Source organism: Lepidochelys olivacea (genome assembly GCF_965140295.1).
Source record: "Lepidochelys olivacea isolate rLepOli2 genome assembly, chromosome: 8".
Lineage (NCBI taxonomy): Eukaryota > Metazoa > Chordata > Testudines > Cheloniidae > Lepidochelys > Lepidochelys olivacea.
The window spans coordinates 47,288,750-47,307,401 of NC_140418.1; the positions used below are offsets into that span (position 1 = coordinate 47,288,750).

The 18,652-nt window shown below is 41.3% G+C and overlaps 1 protein-coding gene across 2 annotated transcripts in view; it reads right to left on the minus strand.

The window, feature by feature from the left end:
* FIRRM (FIGNL1 interacting regulator of recombination and mitosis) overlaps positions 1-18,652 on the minus strand; it is a 32,338-nt gene that overhangs the window by 11,891 nt on the left and 1,795 nt on the right. For both annotated transcript variants that reach the window (XM_084636398.1, XM_084636397.1), the window contains exons 2-14: positions 17,989-18,028; positions 16,901-16,989; positions 15,448-15,552; positions 14,571-14,711; positions 13,223-13,385; positions 12,840-12,924; positions 12,133-12,271; positions 11,508-11,588; positions 8,679-8,743; positions 4,208-4,356; positions 3,035-3,164; positions 1,697-1,883; positions 670-752 (exon numbers count right to left, since the gene is read on the minus strand). In XM_084636398.1, coding sequence (XP_084492524.1) covers positions 670-752; positions 1,697-1,883; positions 3,035-3,164; positions 4,208-4,356; positions 8,679-8,743; positions 11,508-11,588; positions 12,133-12,271; positions 12,840-12,924; positions 13,223-13,385; positions 14,571-14,711; positions 15,448-15,552; positions 16,901-16,989; positions 17,989-18,028 — 1,457 coding nt within the window. The remainder of the gene's footprint in view (positions 1-669; positions 753-1,696; positions 1,884-3,034; positions 3,165-4,207; positions 4,357-8,678; positions 8,744-11,507; positions 11,589-12,132; positions 12,272-12,839; positions 12,925-13,222; positions 13,386-14,570; positions 14,712-15,447; positions 15,553-16,900; positions 16,990-17,988; positions 18,029-18,652) is intronic.

Below are 18,652 nucleotides of genomic sequence, written 5' to 3' on the forward strand. Positions count from 1 at the left end.
AATAGTTTGGCCAGATCCCACCAGAATGCTGCGTCGCACACTCTTTACAAAGACTGTAACAGAAAGCCCCTCTCCTGAGAGACTTAGCAGCTGCCGAGCTGAGGAGGTGCATTGCAAGAGCCCTCCCTCAAGTCTTTCTCATCCCCTTCCTTCAGCCTATCCACCCACACAATACACACTTTTACTAGCTATGCAGACAAGCAGAGCTCCCCTTAGCTGCACACTTTACAAGGTTAGCAAAAAACCCTGTGCAAAATATTGTACATATGAACAAACCGATCTTCAAAGACTTTCAATGCAAACAAGTCAAAATAAAGCATCATGGAGCATTAAAGGCTCTCTCTCCTCAGATGGCCATTTCCATGGCACATTTAAACTTGCTACCCACAGTCCTCCACTGTAGAGCTGCTAGGAAAAAAATGGCAAGAAATCTTTTATAAAAGTACGTTTTCCCCTCATGTTGGAAAAACAGCTGAACCATTTCTGCTCATGTTTTCCAAAATAAGCTAAATTTTTGAGTATAGACCAACCCTAGAACATGGCTGCTCTACAAGTGAAACTGTCTGAGAATTATGAGCCATTCAAACCATGCAGTTAGGAAGCAAACGTTCATGCAGCCTGAACCATACAGTGCATTGCTCCTTGCCCTACAATAATTGGGTATCTTACCGAGCCAGGAAGCACCATGAATCCATAGCCAGTAGAGAGGTGATCATACTAGAACCCAGGACTGCATCCAGCAGAGCATGCTCCTGAGGAAAGAATAGAGAAGGCACTTCTGAACAGATTGCAATTTTACTCTCTACTTTTAATCCACTTACTTGTGTGACACATAATTAGACTGACAAGGTGGGTGAGGTAATATCTTTTATTGGACCAACTTCTGTTGGTGGGAGAGACAAGTTTTCGAGCCACTCAGAGCTCTTCTTCAGGTCAAGCTTGTTTCTCTCACCAACAGAAGTTGATCTAATATAAGATATTACCTCACCCACCTTGTCTCTCTAATATCCTGGGACTGACATGGCTACAACTACACTGCATATAGAATTAGACTTGTCAGTTTGTGCAGTTAAAATGTCTAGGAGCAAACTGGCTTTAATATCGCATGTTCAGTTATAAAGACAAGCAAGCAAACTAGGTTTATTTTTAACATGGGCCCAAAATCATTGGCCATGTGTGAAAATTTACAACGGCTGGATGAACATTTTCAAATTTCAAAAATTTTCAGTAAAAAATAGGGTCAAGTTTTTTGCTAGAATTTTTGACAAAAAAAGGGACATATTTTTCATGATAATTTTATCCTTTTTTGAAGGTGGAGAACGAAAAGACTTTCAGCCTCTGTTACAGTAGTTGTGATGTCCTATCCTCTAGGAGATAAAATCTGCAGCTGGAATTTCTCAGTCTTAGGGAGGTGATCACCTTCAGAACTTGGATTAAAAGAAAGTACTAAACAGCTTTTTTAAAGAAGCTGCATTTTTGCGCTCCTTTTGTGGTTTTATAAACAGGTTTCTAATACAACTGAGGTCTCCAACCATGTTTATATAGTTGTTTTTGGTAATGACATATGCTGCACATCTGCAGTCGTACCTGCCTTGTATCTGCCTTCTGAAGTAAAGCAACACTTTTTGAAAAGTTAAAATCCACCAGAAGGAAACAGCTGAAAAGGTGATCGTGAGTAAACCAAAAACCAACCTACCAGCTGAGGAAAGTGTGATGGGGGTGTGGATGCAATGAAGGCACACAAGTGGACGCAAAGGTGGTGATACAGGGTGACAGGAACCTCAGCTTGTCCACTACCCATCACTCCAGGCAAACAAACAGGAAGAGAGAGCTCACCAGAGCACTGCTGGAAACCGAGAAAAAGGGCTGAGAACAAAGAGAGCCTGCAGAACAATGAAAGAGAGTGGGGTTACTGCTGTCCACACCTCACATCCCAAGAACAAACAGCTAGGGGAGCTCCTTCTTGTCTCCTGTTGGGAGCTGTGGCAATAACACAAATATCTTTACAGTAACAGATTTACAACTCTGATTAACTTTCTGTTTATAAACTCAGGTGATTAGCAGAGGCTTTTGGGGCTGTAACAAGGTACACTGGCCCTTTACAATTAGAGGGGGCCAGGAGATCCTGTTCCAGGGACATTGGAATAAACAGAGGCCCTGGAAATGGCCCTGTAGCAAGAAGAAAGGAAGCGATCCTGGGGAATTAATAGTTGGTTAAGAAAAATCCAGTGACTGTCCCTTTAAGGGGCAGGACAAGAAGCCCTGTAGTATAGGATTGGGCAGGCTCCCCTCTCTCCTAACCGATCAGGGGAAAGATCTCCGAAGGAGCGCAGTATATATGTTCCTCTCACTCTCTCAGAACAGAGAGTGAGCTGACAGGGAGAAAGAAGACAGAGCCAGGAGACTGAGCTCCCACTAGGAAGGACAGAATCGGCGACTCCGTGAACAACAGTATGGGGCAGAATAAGAGCTCTGCGTACAGTAAAAGAGAGGGAAGTGAGCATGAACTTTTGTGTTGCTGTAATGAACTTTATTCTGGGGACACTGAGAACTACTGTGAACTACTTTCATCTATTCACACAACCCCAGGTGGCGGGTGGGGGCATACTGAGAAAGAATGCGGGGAGATCCTAAAGGGACCCAGAGGGAGCACAGAGTCAGGGCACTGCTGAGGCACCTCTGGCCATGAGGGGGCGCTCAGTAAATGGCATGCCTGCTACAAGGAAATAAACAAACATGCTGACTTGAGGGAAAGTTGACCGATTTTGGAGATTAAAAAAAATTCAAACCCAAGGGCCCTCCACATTCTTGCATGCGCCCAAAGGCCATCCTTTCCCTCAACTGACCAGTGCATCTCTGCTTTGTACTGTGCATCCTTGAGGTATTACATCACATCCACCAGCACATCTGGCCAAGGATCAGACAGTGCGCCCTCAGAGCCTACTAATGCTACTGATTTGCTAGCTTGAGGGGCCTCTTGTACCTGAACCCCCATGTCTGCCTGTGCAGCTTGAATGCTGTAGGCAAAAATTACCTGGGAACCTCTTCTGAGAACTGGCTTCCTGTGGTCCAGAGAGCCTGCACATCCTCAGGCTGAGAGGGCAGCTTGTCCATTATGGTAACCAGAAGATGACACTGCGGCAGATGCAACTCAGGAGAAAGATCTGCAGGGAATTTTTTTTTAAATATAAAGTATATTTGCATTTGTAAGGCACATTTTTGATGGAACCAAAACTAAGCTAGGGCGAGTGATTAACAACAGAAGACTGAGTGAAAAGCACATCAATTGTTAATGAAGCTCAAAAGTCACTAAGAGATGAAGCTGGTTGGAAAATGGAGGGGAAGTGGAGTCCCAGAGAAAATTTCATGTTTTCAGCAAAAAATAACTAATCATAATATTTTATCCACAAAACAAAGAATTCTGATTCAGAAATGCTACTGTAGTGCCTCATGGGAGTTGTGGTTAGAGTGCCCCATGCTCCTTTATGGCCCTGGCTCTGTGGTCAGACTACATTTCCCATGATGCACCACGAGAGTCGCATGGCCACAGTATACATCACGGAAGATGAAGGCTGGCTGGGGTAGCCCAGTATAGCACACAGAGGAGAACGGGAGCATGAGACACCTGAACTACAACTCCCAGGATGCACTGTAACAGCATTTCAGAGATATTTTATTTTCTGGTTGAAATATTTTGGGTTTGGCAGAAAACCAGGGGGGAAAAACTTGCAATTTTTTGATGAAAAAATTTCCATAGAAAAGACACGGGGGGGGGGTCAAAACCCCAATTTTTCCATCAAAGAACAGTTTTGGCAGAATATTTTCAGCCAGCCCACTTTTGCGTCGACTTTTGTGTCAGAAGGGCATCTTAGATTTGTTCAATATAACAAATCAGTGTTTTAATGCAATTTTCCCAGTGCACGCAGAATAACGGTCATAGAGTTAAAGAACCTTTTATGTTGTTTTATGAGCTGTGCAATGTTCACCCCACCTAGTGCTGCAATTGGCTGAAGATCCTTTAGTACCTGAAAGTATTACTTAGGATCCATTACTAAAACTACTCCACAGAAATAAGATACCAACATTATGACATATGCAGAACTGTTGTATAGCGAGTGAAGCACAAAAAGTTAAGTCACCTGGTTCTATTCCTAAGAGATGACACAACTGTACTATGAAACACAGGCAGTAATATTTTTAAACCTACCTAATTTTTCACTTAATACTTGCTCCAGAAAAGGCCTGAAGGGAAGAAGCTGGTGAATGAGAGGGTCCAGTGCCACCAGAAAAACCCTGGCTATTTCATCTTGATGGGCCTCTGAAATCACCGAAGCATACAGACTAGGAGGAAATTTGCTGCGGGGGAGGAAAGTACAGAGGTACTCACTAGCACTGCATTTCAAATAAGCATTAAGAGACAAAAATGTGAGTTACTATTATTGTGGATTAACAGATCTACCAATACAAGCAAAGAGAAGCATATGTTTCATATCTAACAATAGGTTTCAGAGTAGCAGCCGTGTTAGTCTGTATTCACAAAAAGAAAAGGAGTATTTGTGGCACCTTAGAGACTAACAAATTTATTTGAGCATAAGCTTTTGCTCAAATACATTTGTTAGTCTCTAAGGTGCCACAAGTATTCCTTTTCTTTATATCTAACAATGTATTTTAAAATGGTGAGCACGTCACTATATTCTGCCTTTAAACCAACTACTGAAGGCCTGTATTTTATTAAACACAATAAGAAAAACTGTCCAATCTGCTTCTGCTGAAAAGTGGTAAAAGTCCATACAAAGAGGCATTTACTCAACAGGTGCAGAAGTGACTACGAGTAGAAAACTTCAAAGGGAAACATTTGTAGATTCAATTTGTTCCAGATGATGAGAGTACCAACATACCAGCCTGCAGGTTAGTGATAACAGGTTAACGCCATTTTGCTTTGCAGGAAATGAAAACTTAGGAAGAATAAGTGAGACACAAAAAATTAAAAAGAGATTGAGACCAAAAAGAAAGAGGAAACAGAGTGAGAGAAAGCAGCAGAGAGGGAGAGGGCATCAAGTGAAAACCTACTTGTCACATTCTGGGGTGCAATCCAGACCAGTGGAGGGTTCTGTCACCACCTGCCCTGCAAATTCGGGTGCCTCACAATGCTTCACAGCTGTAGCTCCCAACCTGGGCCGCTCACAAACAGCAGGCAGGTTACCCCTTCAGTATCTGTGTGTAGCTACCGTCATGGTCCAGCAACTCTGATGCCAGCAGCTTGTCAGCAAACACCAGCCAAATACTGGCTTCCAGCAGCACTTGGTTACTACTTGCAGAGTGACCCCAACACACTCCCAGTCCTGGATTGTCCCCAAAATGTGTGTTCTGCACTGTCCAGCTTCTCCTGGGCAGTTCAGATATTATCCAACAGTTTGCTACTTTAACCGGATTTACCCAAACAGTTCAGTTTAAAGACAACACTGGATTAGGTTTGGTTAAAAAATAAAACAAGTTTATTAAACTACAAAGAGATAGATTTTAAGTGAGTACAAGTATAAGTATTAAAGTCAGAAATGGTTACAAGAGAAATACAGATAAAATGCTTTCTAGTAGCTAAAACTCAAACTAGCCTTGGTTCAAGGTAAAATCCTTATCCCAAGCTCGCAGCAACAGGGCTGACTAAATTCTCAGGTCACGATGCCCTCACCAAATCAAAGGGCTGGTTCTTTTGTCTTCTTAGGTGAAAGAGAGAGCAAGAGAGAGAGATAGGGAGAGAAAGAAAGATATCCCTGGGGTTTTTTTGCCCTTCACTTTTATAGTCCAGTCACCCTCTGAAATGCATTTTCCAGAGGGTTACCCCTAGATAAAGTTCCTTCCCACTATGAGGAGAGAGACATGGCATCTTCTGGTGAAAGAGGTTCCATGTTATTGCTTGCTAAAACAGAGCAGGTCTACACTTAAATCACTGCACCAGTGCAGCTGCACCACTATAGTACTTCGGTGAAGATGCTACTACGCCGACCGAAAAACTTCTCCTGTCGGCATAGTTAATCCACCTCCACAAAAGGCGGTATCTATGTCGACAGGAGAAGCCCTCCCATCGACCTAGCTCTGTCTACACTGGTGTATAACTAAATGCATCGCTCTGGGGTGTGGATTTTTCACACCCCTGAGTGATGTAGTTATACCAATGTAAGTTCATAGTGCAGACCTGGCCGCAGATCAATCAGTTCCTGCCTCCCATTCACTGCCAAATGGCCACTTGATGGATGATTTGCCAATCAACTTTGATGACACCAGGCTAGAGGTGTTAGCTTGTCCGTTGTATCTAAGGAACAGGTTACCTCCTTCCCAGATTTGTCTGGTAAAAACACTTCAGCTTATGTTCATTACTTTACATATTATGCTGCTACAAACATTTCACCATGATCTTTTGTACAAAGATTATTACAGTAGTGCATAGAATGTGAATACAGAGGTGCATTCGGTCACCCTACTAGTCTAAGAACAGGTCTATACTACAGACCTGTATCGGGATAACTATGTCTCTCAGAGGTGCGAAAAATCTACACACTGAGCAACAGTTATACCGATCTAACCCGTCATGTAGACGGCACTGTGTTGATGGGAGAACTTCTCCTGTCAACATAGCTACTGCTTCTCGGGAAGGTGGATTAACTACACCAACAGGAGAAGCTGTCCTGTCAGCGAAGCAGTGTCTTCACTTCAGCGCTGCAGCTGCACCAATGTCGTGTTTTAAGTGTAGTCCTGCCTAAGAGGTAAGCCTAAAGTGTTTTGGGGTGGGTTTGTTTTTTTTTAAAGTTATGAATTTCTGCATCCCCCAGGACAGAAAGAACAGGTTTAACCAGCATCTCCCTGAGTGCTTTTTTTTTTTTTTTATAATGGTAGGTGTTAAATTTTATTTCCACTTTGAAATTGGCATGGGCGTGGCAGTTTTCAGTGTTTCGGTTAAAACTTTTATGTATAAAAAGTAAGAGTTGCAAAGACATGTTTTTCAAAACTAGAATGGCATAAAGGTGTAATTAGTATAGGAAGGACTTCAGGGCTATTCTACACAGGGCTATCTACCAGCATAATTATATCAGTATAATTCCCCACGTGGACACTCTTACTCCCCCACTCCATGTCTGTCTGCTCTGATTAGATTGCAAACTCTTCTGGGTGGGATCTGTCTGCTACTAGGTGTTTGTACAGTGCCTAGCACGATGGGGCCCCATTCTCGGCTGGTCCTTAGGCACTACCATACTAAACATGATTAATAACTATAGTGGTATAATTGTACCAGTAAATTTCCCCATGCAGACAAGCCCTTAGACACTACAAAGATGAGCGTTATAGAAACAGATTACAAAGAGACTATGTAAAAACGGCACCTTCTTACTCAATAGATCTGCTCAGTTTTTAACACTTTTCACTCCTGTAAACCCTGCCAAGTGAGCACATGCAGAAGAGAGAGTGCATCATCAACAAAAAGGATTAACTAAGAACATGATTTTGCAATGAAATGTGAACAATAGTCCATCTGCACCCAACTCACTGAAGGATCTGGGCTTAAATTCCAAGTGCAGCATCAAAATGTGCCCTCAATTACACCTACATTATGCTATTTTCCTCATTGCCAGGGCAAACTGAGTAAGTATCCTATCTCTGAGAAAAATGACAAACAACTGAAAGTCCATGATACTATGTATTGTCTAGAGAGAAGCAGCAAAGAGTGTTTCAGCAAGGACTAACCAGTCTGGTATCTTCCCTTTTTTCAAGTTTACAGTATAATACTAAGGCCATGTTCTTTACTGAAGTTCTATTTTCAATTCCTCATTAAATTTGTTAAAAAAAAAAAAAAAAAAAACCCTGCTCAGGCTGAATATTTCCATGTTCAATCATAGTGAAAGAACTATTTTACAAAATAACTGTTGCTGAGGTGCATAAAATGTTGTTTATGTTTTCACCAGAATGCAACTAGAATAAACTGTCCCACCACACACGTACTTTCAATTAAAAGGAGAAAGAGCATGTCCCATTGTTAAGTGAATACATAATAACAAACTCTGTCACAGCGCAAGCACCAAGCAGTGCAGAACTATGGTTATTGTGGGACAATAATTATTTCCCAGCCTTTGTGGGGTTTAATTTAACCTTAATAGTGCATTAAATTTCTTTTGCACTTAACTTTTTTTAAAACAAAATGTTGCCTCGTTATTTCATTGCAGAGGCCCTGTGGAGTGAGTAACTACAAGAAAAACAGTTGTTAAGGGCTCAGATCCTCTAAAGGGCTCCATCTGCACAGTAAGATCCCAGGTAGATCCACTGATAGGATCTAGTAGAAGAAAATGCAACAGAATGAGGAGTTTGGTAACATGGCACTGATTCACTTTCTGGCAGCGTTTGGAGGATAGGTTAAAATGACTAGTAGCTACACAAACAGACCACACTAAAGCACCCAAAAGAAGTTTCCCAGGAGGAAGTACAAATTTCTCTGACCTCCATACACCAAAGAAATTCTATACACAAATCCTGTTCTGCATGTAACAAATCAGAGAGTGACTGCTGCAATCTTTTATTTTTGCAAGTCTTGTAATGTTTGGAGCTGCTGTAACTACGACAGACACTTTCAGAGCTGATACAGAGATGTCCCTGCAGTGGAATCAAAGAGCTAATTTTTGTGGTTCACTTACCTATATATCTGAAGATACAGCTGGTGTAATCGACAGCAGGAATCAGAGAGGAAAGGAATAAATTCCTGCAAAAGCCACCAATTTTGAATGGTATTTTCAAAATGAAATAACGATTAAATATATTTTTCTTCTGCTTACTTGAACGTATTTGTGAAATGCTTAATTATGAAGTCTAATTTTTAAAAGTTGTAGCCTGCTGTGATGCTCACTGCAAAAGAAATGCAAAATGCACAACACATGCCAAATTATCAAGTAAAATTATCATATGTTTCTCCTCTTTAGGAAGCTAAATTAATAAGATAAGGGTTTTCTTAAACTTCATTTACAGGAGCAATAACCACAGTCAATCACAAACAAACAAAAATGCACTCTTCACATACACCTCTACCCTGATATAATGTGACCCGATATAACACAGGTTCACATACAACGCGGTAAAGCAGCCCCAACCCAATCCAAGGGTCTGGGAGGCAGGAGCTGTGGGGAGCACTTTTGGGGACCCCGCAGGCCCAGAGTGGCCCGAGTGATTAGCAGGGGGCTGGGAGCAGCCCGCTCTGCTTCTCTCACCAGGTGAGGGAGGAGGAGACTTGGGGGAAGGGATCCCCCCGGTACTCACCGGCAGCAGCGGAAGCAATGTGGCCACAGCCCGCTCCACTCTTCCAGCTCCCAGCTGTGGCGCTCCGCTTCCCGCCACCGGTGTGTGCGGAGGGCATCCTTTCCCCAACCTCATTGCACTCACCGGCTGCGGGAAGCGGAGCGCCATGACTGGGAGCTGGTGGAGTGGAGCGGGCTGCGGCCACGTTGCTCTGCTTCCTGCTGCTGCCAGTGAGTGCCTGTCAGGGGCAGGGGTGTGGATAGGGGTCAGGGCAGTCAGGGGACAGGGGGCTTAGGTAGGGGGTGGAGTCCTGGGGGTGATTAGGGATGGGGGGGGTCCTCTGGAGTGGTCAGGGGACAAGGAGCAGGGGGGCCAAAGCAAGTTCAATATAACGCGGTTTCACATATAACGCGGTAAGATTTTTTTGGCTCCCGCAGACCGTGTTATATCGGGGTAGAGGTGTATTTTAAAGACTATTGATTCTATCCCATGCATAAACAAAAAAGATAACGGACATTAACACAACAGACAAGGTGATTATATACCTCATCATCTACTCTGCATTTGTTATTGGTATTTGGTGTGTTACTTAAATGAGTACCAAAAGGTTAAAATAAGACTATCAGAAGAAAGAGGTGGGGGGAGAAGGAAAGGACAGAGAGAAAGAGTAGGAAAGAGGAACGTGGTTTTCTGTAGTTATCCCTAGGTAGGTGATAGGAGCTTGCAGAAAATCCCAGGAGAAAGAGTTCAGCCAGATTATTTATTTTTAGATCTCCTCCTCACATTTATTTTAAGAGGGAGCTTAAGGTCTTTTTTAAGGGCAATCAAACACCAGAACTCACACCTTCAGAAACAGCCTTACACCTTTTTCTGTGTAACAATTTTTCTCCACCCATCTCCATATGTAACTGATTCCTGTTCAGCACTATTATACTGCTGCACAAAACTAGCCAGAGGATTTATGGGGAGGGTTAGAGGAAGGGGATTTTCTTGGCTACATCCCAAACTTAACTAATCTATTTTATAAAAAGATGTTGGACAGTGACTGAGATCTTCAGGTATCGCCCCACCTCCAGCCACCTGCTGCAGAAATGGAATCCAACTATTTGTACTGGTGATACGGATAGTTGCCAACATCTAGACAAATGTTGCAAAGGGCAGTTGTTCAAGTAAGTTGGGGGTCTGCAGATCACTAGGCCCGAAAGCCACTGGTGAACCTGTTTCTCTCTTGCACCCTCATTTGGTAAGTGTGTGAGTTAATAACCCAATTTTGTAGACATGGAAACTTTGGCACAAAGCCAAGGAGTCAGAGACAGGACTTGAATGAAGGAATCCTTTATTCTCAGTCCTGTACTTAATCCACTAGAACAGTGGTTTTCAACCTTTTTTTCATTTGCAGACCCCTAAAAAAATCTTGGATGGAGGCATGGACCCCCTTTGGAAATCTTATACATACTCCGTGGACTCCCTGGGTCTGCGGGCAACAGGTTGAAAACCACTGCACCAGACCATACTGCCTTTCATGCTATCAAATTCATCCTCCTAGTGGCAAAAGATCATATTGGCTTCTCAGCAACGGAACATGTTCAAATGAAGGCAGTATGCTAGTAGGAAGCTGTTAGTGGACCCTGTAAAATCAGCAACCTCCTGGGTGGAGCTACCTTCCCCGGCTGAAAACTGATCTGAGACCCACTGAAAAAAGTTGAGGGTCCTGTGGACAAATGCTAGCCCTGAGATGCTGGAAGTGGGACCATGAACATGTTGTGAACATTAGGGATAAATGAGCAACAAGCTTACACCCCTCGCAACTGTTTGTCTGTTTACATGTTCAAGGCAATGTTGGTTCAGTGCCAACTGTGAGGGATAAGCACCCCCTACTGACTCATCAATGTCACTGCCTGCTGCATCTCGCTGCTCCCATCCAGGTACAGTACTGACCCTGCTTAGTGTGTGAAATCTGATGGAGTCAGAGAGCACCGTGTTCAGCTGGAAGAATACAGCAAGGCAGCTATTTAGCAGAAGATAGGCAGAAGTAGTGAACAGTATTAGGTATCCAAATTGTATTACATGTGAGATAATAAATCACAAGCAGGTAAGTATGGGTGTTAATTATGCCATCCAGATACCACAGTTGTAAGTATGGTGTAGCAACACAAAATACTTGATCAGTGTGTCTATTTGCATAATACAGAGTTAGTTTTATACTCATGTAGGACCCATATAATAAATCGTACCTTGATGTAGTGAACAAGGGAATTAGCAAAGAATCTACACAGTTTAACTGTCTTCTGGAACAACTTGTAGTCAGTGCTCTCCTATCAAAAAGGAAAGCAGCAATAAAAACACCATGGACAGACTAAGAAGATATCAAAGAAAGTGACATTGCAAGATACACTGCTATCAGGGCTAGAAACTTTATCTTGTTTGTTAAAGGAAGCTTGGATTCCACACAAAAACAGCAGAAATTGGGGAAAACCCCTAAGAACATGTGATATCTCTGTAATCTCAAAACAATTTTTCACAGGAATCTTCAAAGTTTAACTGTTGTCTTTTTAATTGACCTAGTGAAAGCAGCAGTATGTGAAATGAATGAGATTCCTGAAGAGTACTGGAGATGGGGAGGAGGGAGAATAGTCTTTGTATCTACCCAAAGTATCCTGGATGCTAACCAGGGCTATTAGACTCCTTTTCAATGTGGTTTTCTAGAGAACCTTGTAAGCAATGTGAAGTACCTAGAGTGTAAAATTAGTCTATTTTTTAGCCAATAACACTGCATAGCAAACATATCTATCTTTGCAGTGCTTCCTAACCCAACTCTTTCTCAAGCCCAAAAGTAGTTTTGGGGGATTGTTCATTCACCTGTGTCCCAGACAGCTTCATCTGCTCAGCCAGCTGCAAACAGGAATGGAACGAAAAGAGGGTGTCCTTGCACAGGCCACTGAGGATGTCCTTGTGTTTCAAATGGCTCTGTAGCAGGGAATGGTGCTTGAGGCTTTGCCTAACAAAGCCAGACAGGAACAGGATCAGATGTTTAATTGTCAGAAACAAATCAAGTGACATCAGGTCATAATAAGCACTATTCCACAGACCCTACTCTACTCTAGGCTCCTACACTGCACCCATCACCGTTGTAACTGAGTGCACTAATGCAGCAGTGTCCTGACAAATGCCAAGGAACTCAGAGACAGAACCACTCTAGTCCCATTGTGACTATTTATTGAAGCACAGAAGGGATACAGGATGCGTCAAATCGGTGACAGAATCTAATCAAACAGTGTCGGTGGAATTCCAATTCAGACCCTTGGGGAACATTTAAATCATAATATTGTATTTAGAATTTATTTCCTTAACACAATATAAAAAAGATCAAAGAGTGTTTCACTTTCTAAGGCAAGGCTCATAACTTTTTCAACTGAGAATGCATTACTAGTTAAACTTCAGTGAGAATCAGGGCACCACCTCCCATAGGCACTTTTGAAAAGCCTAGCTTTAAACAAGTTATAAAACAGTGGCTCTAAAATACACTTGGGATACACAACAGCAACATTCAAAGTATTAAAACATACTTGATTATGAACTTCCATGTGTTGGCATGAAGGGCATGGTCCATGTTGGAAATGACAGAGCAGATCTCCAGCACAGTATGGATCACTGCAGAGGAAACAGTAAGTAAGAGCAAACAAACACTGAGTTTAAATAGACCTGTATATTCAATGCCTGAAAAAAAACAAACACAGCTGTCACATCACTGCATTTGCAAAACCACTTCCAGTTTTTGAAAACTGACCAATTATTAAGTGCCGAATGCCCTCAACTCCCACTGAAGGCAACAGGAATTGAGGGTGCTCAACATCTAGCAGGAAGTGCTCTGCATCTTGGGGGATCAGGCCCACTGTCTGTAGAAAACAGGGGGCTGGGCAGGATAAAGAAACATCTTTCATATACACACCTGACACCATATCTACAATACTGTCCTCAGCAGAAGCAGATTCCATAGAGATCATATCAAGCAGCTCCATAAGCTGCTTTTGAAGAGAATAGGTCTCTTTAAACAGAGATTGGAGGAGGTCGGAAATCAAGTGCAGGCACCCACTGTACAGTGACTCGCTGTCCTGTAGGAAACGTGGGATTAGGGAGAGTTAGAAAATGTCTGAGAATAAAGATCTGATGTTGCTCCTGCTGAAATCAATGGGAATTTTGTTACAAATGTCAATGGGCGCAGAATCAAGGCATACAAACATCTACTTCTACAGCTTTTGCTGGTTGTGTGAGTTGATTTTAAATAGCCATCTGTGGTTATTATGCATGAAATACAAAATCCCGCTCACTTAGGGCCTGATAGAAAGACCAGTGAATCAGCAAGAATCTTTCTAGTGATTTAACTGAACTTTGGATCAGACCCTTGATGCATAACTCTAAAATCAGATTTCTACCAAAATCTAGGACCATACTTCATGACAAACGTAGTTGTATCCCAAAAGTTTCCCAGTACTTTAAAGTGTTTCTTAATAATAAATTGCCTACTGGAGGAGAAGTCCTTAGGCAAAGGTCTCACTGTGTAATTTGGCTCCATAAGTATTTAACGTTTCTAATAAGCAAGGAAGACAAGCTCAAAAGTGAAACTGATACCAGTAGGATGGATAACAAATTACTATGTCTTATGATACTGGCACTGCTTACAGCAGGAAAGGTTTCAAGCACAACAATCAGTTTTCTTCCACATGCAGGTGCTGCAAAATGTGATGCCAACATGTTTTTATACATAACGCAAAGTATTTAATCCCAATCACAAGTCTGCCTTGAAATCTGCACTGAATCATAGAGTTAATATTAACACATCCATAGTCACTTATAGCTCTGCAAATCCACTGAAGACAATGGGTTTACACGGGTGTCAGAGGGCCTAATTAGCTAAACAAGTTATTGGGCACAATACAGGAGTAACCGAGTGAAGTGTAATGGCCTGTGGTATACAGATCAGACTAGATAATATAATGATCCCGTCTCATCTTAAACTGTAGGAATTTCATCAGAAAAACCTTTATTACTGGTGGTAATGCACAAGATGGAAATAACTGAGCTTGGCTTTCAGAGGTCAGACTGAGTTTGCAGGGCTGGCAGTTGGAAAAGCCATCTTCATACTTGTAAACTGAGCACATTTGATCCAATATTGAGGCAACAAAAATGGAAAGCCACAAAAGTTACTTTTCAAAGCAGAATCACACCTCAAAGGATTTTTTATATGATCTATAACTAGATCTAGAATCTTTTTTTCTCCTATTAATCCAGAGACCTACCTTGCAGTGCATAAATGTGTTTTTGATTACATACAGAACGGAAGAGGGAAGGGTACGGATACTCTCTAGAGGCACAGGCTCCTGCAGGGTACAGATATGTCGCACACAACCCGTCAGAGTTTCCAGCAGCTGCACCATAGTCTGCAAGTGAGATCATCATCACTGAAGGCACAATCTATAACAATACACTGCAGCAGTTAATTCAAAAAGCAAAATTATAAAGAATCTCTTCCATTTTGCATTTGACTAAACTGTTCTCTGTCTTTTAGGACATTAGCAAATGGAAAAGTATTAGGAAGCCAGAAAGATGAAGGAAGCTCTGTAAAAAAAAAAAAGCAGTTTCAGACCACAGCTTTTCTGTGATGTCATACTCTCTTTACGTGAGAGTCATGTTTGTACAGGGAAGGGGTGGGAAGAGGCGGGGCAGGGCCAGGGCCTCACAGAAGGGGTGGAGTGGGGGCAGGGCCGGGACAGCCTGGGGGGCCGGTCGGTGGTGCCGCCCTCAGGCCAATGTACTAGTCCTCATGTGGCCCTCATGATCATTTGAGTTTGAGATCCCCTGATACAGAGTCAATAACAGATAAACATGAAACCTCACAATGCAACAGGATGAAAATCAAGACTAACAGTGCTGAGGGTTGAAGGTCTAAGGCCCCAATCCTGCAAGTATTTATACACATGCTGAACTACCCTTTATCAACGGAAATATATGGACATTGCCTGACATATTCAAACTAGCTGCACTATGACAAATCCAGAACTGAATTTTACATTCAGTTGTTACTGGCACAAAAACTTCACAAATCTCTCCACAGTTTTGGTAAAAAACATATAATCACCTAACCATTCCTCTTACAGCCCATTTCAATAGACTTACCTGTAAAACATTCCTCACTGCTTTGCATAATTCTATGTTCTGGCTGGTTAGTCCTTTGGCTTGACACGATAATTCATACAACAAATCATCAAATAATTGTATTGCCTGTCAGAATAAAGCAAATTAAAATAAAACTGATATTAATTGACTCCAACATATAGCCAGTATAAAACAAGGGCACCCATCGTACATCCACTTTCATCTTTGGTATGGAGGTGTGGAATGCAGAGACTTATGCTTCATAGCCTAGCTATTTGAAGCAAGAAGTACTGCATGCCAGAACCTGCAGTTTCCATAGGTCGCACTTCTATTTAAGATGAGGGCAGATATCATGTGTTCTGTTATTACACAGAAATGAGTCTCTCTGTAGTTAGTTAAAAAGAGCTTCCCATTTAACCTCCAACCCCAACTTTAACCAATATTAACATTACTACCAATTTTATATACTACATCATACCCTAGAACAGACTTTTCTTAAGTTTGGTTCAAATCAATCATTTTGGAGATACAGAGTTTTGTTTTGTTTTAAAGGCAGTTTATTATTCTGAAAAGGTTAACTCTTTCAGTTCCTAATATAGGAGGTTTGGAGGTCATGTCTTTTTGAAGATTTGTTTTTCTTTTGTTTGGTCTTGATGCCTTAGAGTTGTTAGTTGTGGGATTAGAAAGATATAAGCAGCTCTTTCCAAGCATAGACAGAATGTTGCATCGCGGATGTGGTGAAATTACACAGGTTTAGGATATGCACATTATGAACCAGTTTCTTTCTATGCTCTGAAAACCTGTTGAGGATGATTAATATTGGGGTAGGAACCGACCAGGAGCTCTTACAGACTTCCGATTGTCTACAAGCAGGGGTTCTAGGGAATTAAACTTCTACAGACAATGGGAGCTAGGCAACCCCTATTGTAGTTTCTTCTATTTCATTTAAAATGTGACTATTTAATTTAAGAATTTCAGTATAGCTATAATAAATAGGGCGTATTTCATGTTGTCAGGATTGACCATATCCTAGGTTAACTTGGCCTTACAGGTTATTTGCTACAAATACTTTAGTCTTGGGCCTTGCAATTTATTTAGCCAAAGAAGCACCCTAAAGTTCTAATAATAAATAAATAATCATAATCATAATAATGTAATTCTCCATTTGCTTATCATCTGTTTTCATAGGTCAAATTTTCTCAAAATAGGCTTTTAAAATTCACTTTATTATTGACTACATCATGCAAAACATCATTGGCCCACTCCTCCTGACACTGAAACTAACAATAAAAATCACAGAAGCAGGACTCAGGATATAAAATCATGAGACCGTTTTAGAGTGAAAGGGAATGTATATCAAACATTAGCTTGATTTCAAAACAAGAATTCTATCAGACTACTACAGACCTTGTAGTAACCAGGTTTCTAGTATTGTATTGATGTTTGAGTCTTCACATTACGAAAGACATCATACCTTGGGTAACACTTTTGAGAAAAAGGTTTGCTCTAATTCTGAAAGGTTGATATGAGGCAGAAACATTTCAGTCAGGATCCTCAGCACACCTGTGAAGCAAAATATTTATAGTAAAGAAGAACACCAAAATGATCAAAAAAATTCCACTACTGAAGTCCCACTATAATAAAAATACTTGCAACTGGACAAGTATTCTTTCTGACAGTACAAGGGGACAGCAACCCTAACAAATAAATTGATAGCCTGAGAGGGTTAGGAGGGAAGGAAGGAATCCCACTCCACCCCCATAGCAACGCACATTTGGAGAGGTGCATGAACGTAGGGATCTTTACCTTCCCAGGAAGCAACAATCTGATATACAGCACTATATCCTATAGATAGGATACCAGGCCACACTGACTCGTAATTTGAATCAATGTGACAACCCCTATATATAAGCTTAATGTAGGCCAAAATCTAAGCATGGACAACACCTGCTGAAGCTAATGGAAGTTGCACTTGAAAATGTGTCCCTGTATATACATCCTCTTCCAGTTCCCCCTCTCTTGGGTGATCCTAACACCTGCACTTTTAAAAAGAACACCTGAGGCACTCGAGCAAACTTTTAAAAAATGGTTTTCAGAGCTTTCTTAAACTGTCACCTACTGTCTGCATTTCTTTCCCCCAATCTTTACCAGAATATTCATAATACATGTGATTGCCTTTCTAATTAACCTGCCAATACCCTCTTACCACAATCTGGTTTTCGTGAGCTTAGAACCACTTCCATGTTGATGACAAATTATGATACCAGTGTACAAATGAGACAGAAAGTGAAAAGATTCTATTTTAAACAAATACCCTAGCAATTATCAATGGCCCAAAAGGGAAAACAAGATCTTCATACACACACACATGCATCTATTTCTCTTTTTGTTTTTAAGTTGTTCAGAATGTCTGTGATTCTTGAAGGTTGTCTTACAAAACCAAGGAAGATTATGTTATAAAGTATTTGTAATTAACACAGGAGCTACAGTACAATAATTGTAATACAAAATGATTTATAGGGAAGAGGCACTGTAACACCAAATAAAGTTATCATAACTTACGAATATGCTCAGTCCAGTCGTCAGAATTTTGATACATAGAGTAAAAATGTTAAAGAAAAGAAACCCAAATATGTACTGAAGTACAAACTAATCCCACTATGGAAGTTGCTATGACTCCAGTTCTGCAAACACTTAAAAGGATGTGGTAAATCAATGGCACTGTTTCCATAGTAGCATCCACCATGAGCTTAAATGCTTGCAGGATTAGGACCAATATAAATACAATTATATACACACAGATACCTATTCAAAGTGAATTTGAAAAAAAAAAAAAAAGGTACTTAACTACTTTAATCAAACACAAAAATGAACAGAATTCTGTTTATAATTTTGAATTATTCCTACTTTCCAATGCATTCCAGTAACACCACTCTCTATCCTACTTTTAATCAGATTGTCTACATAAAAGATAGTATGCAGTGTAGTTGTAGTCGTGTAATGTTTCCAGGATATTAGAGAGACAAGGTGGGTGAAGTAATATCTTTATTGGACCAACTCCTGTTGGAGAGAGACAAGCTTTTGAGCCACAGGTTCTTCAGGTCTGGGAAAGGACTTCCAGCAGCAAAGACACCCTATCGCCCCTGTGGGTGAACACTTTTCATGCATCCGATGAAGTGAGCTATAGCTCACGAAAGCTTATGCTCAAATAGATTTGTTAGTCTCT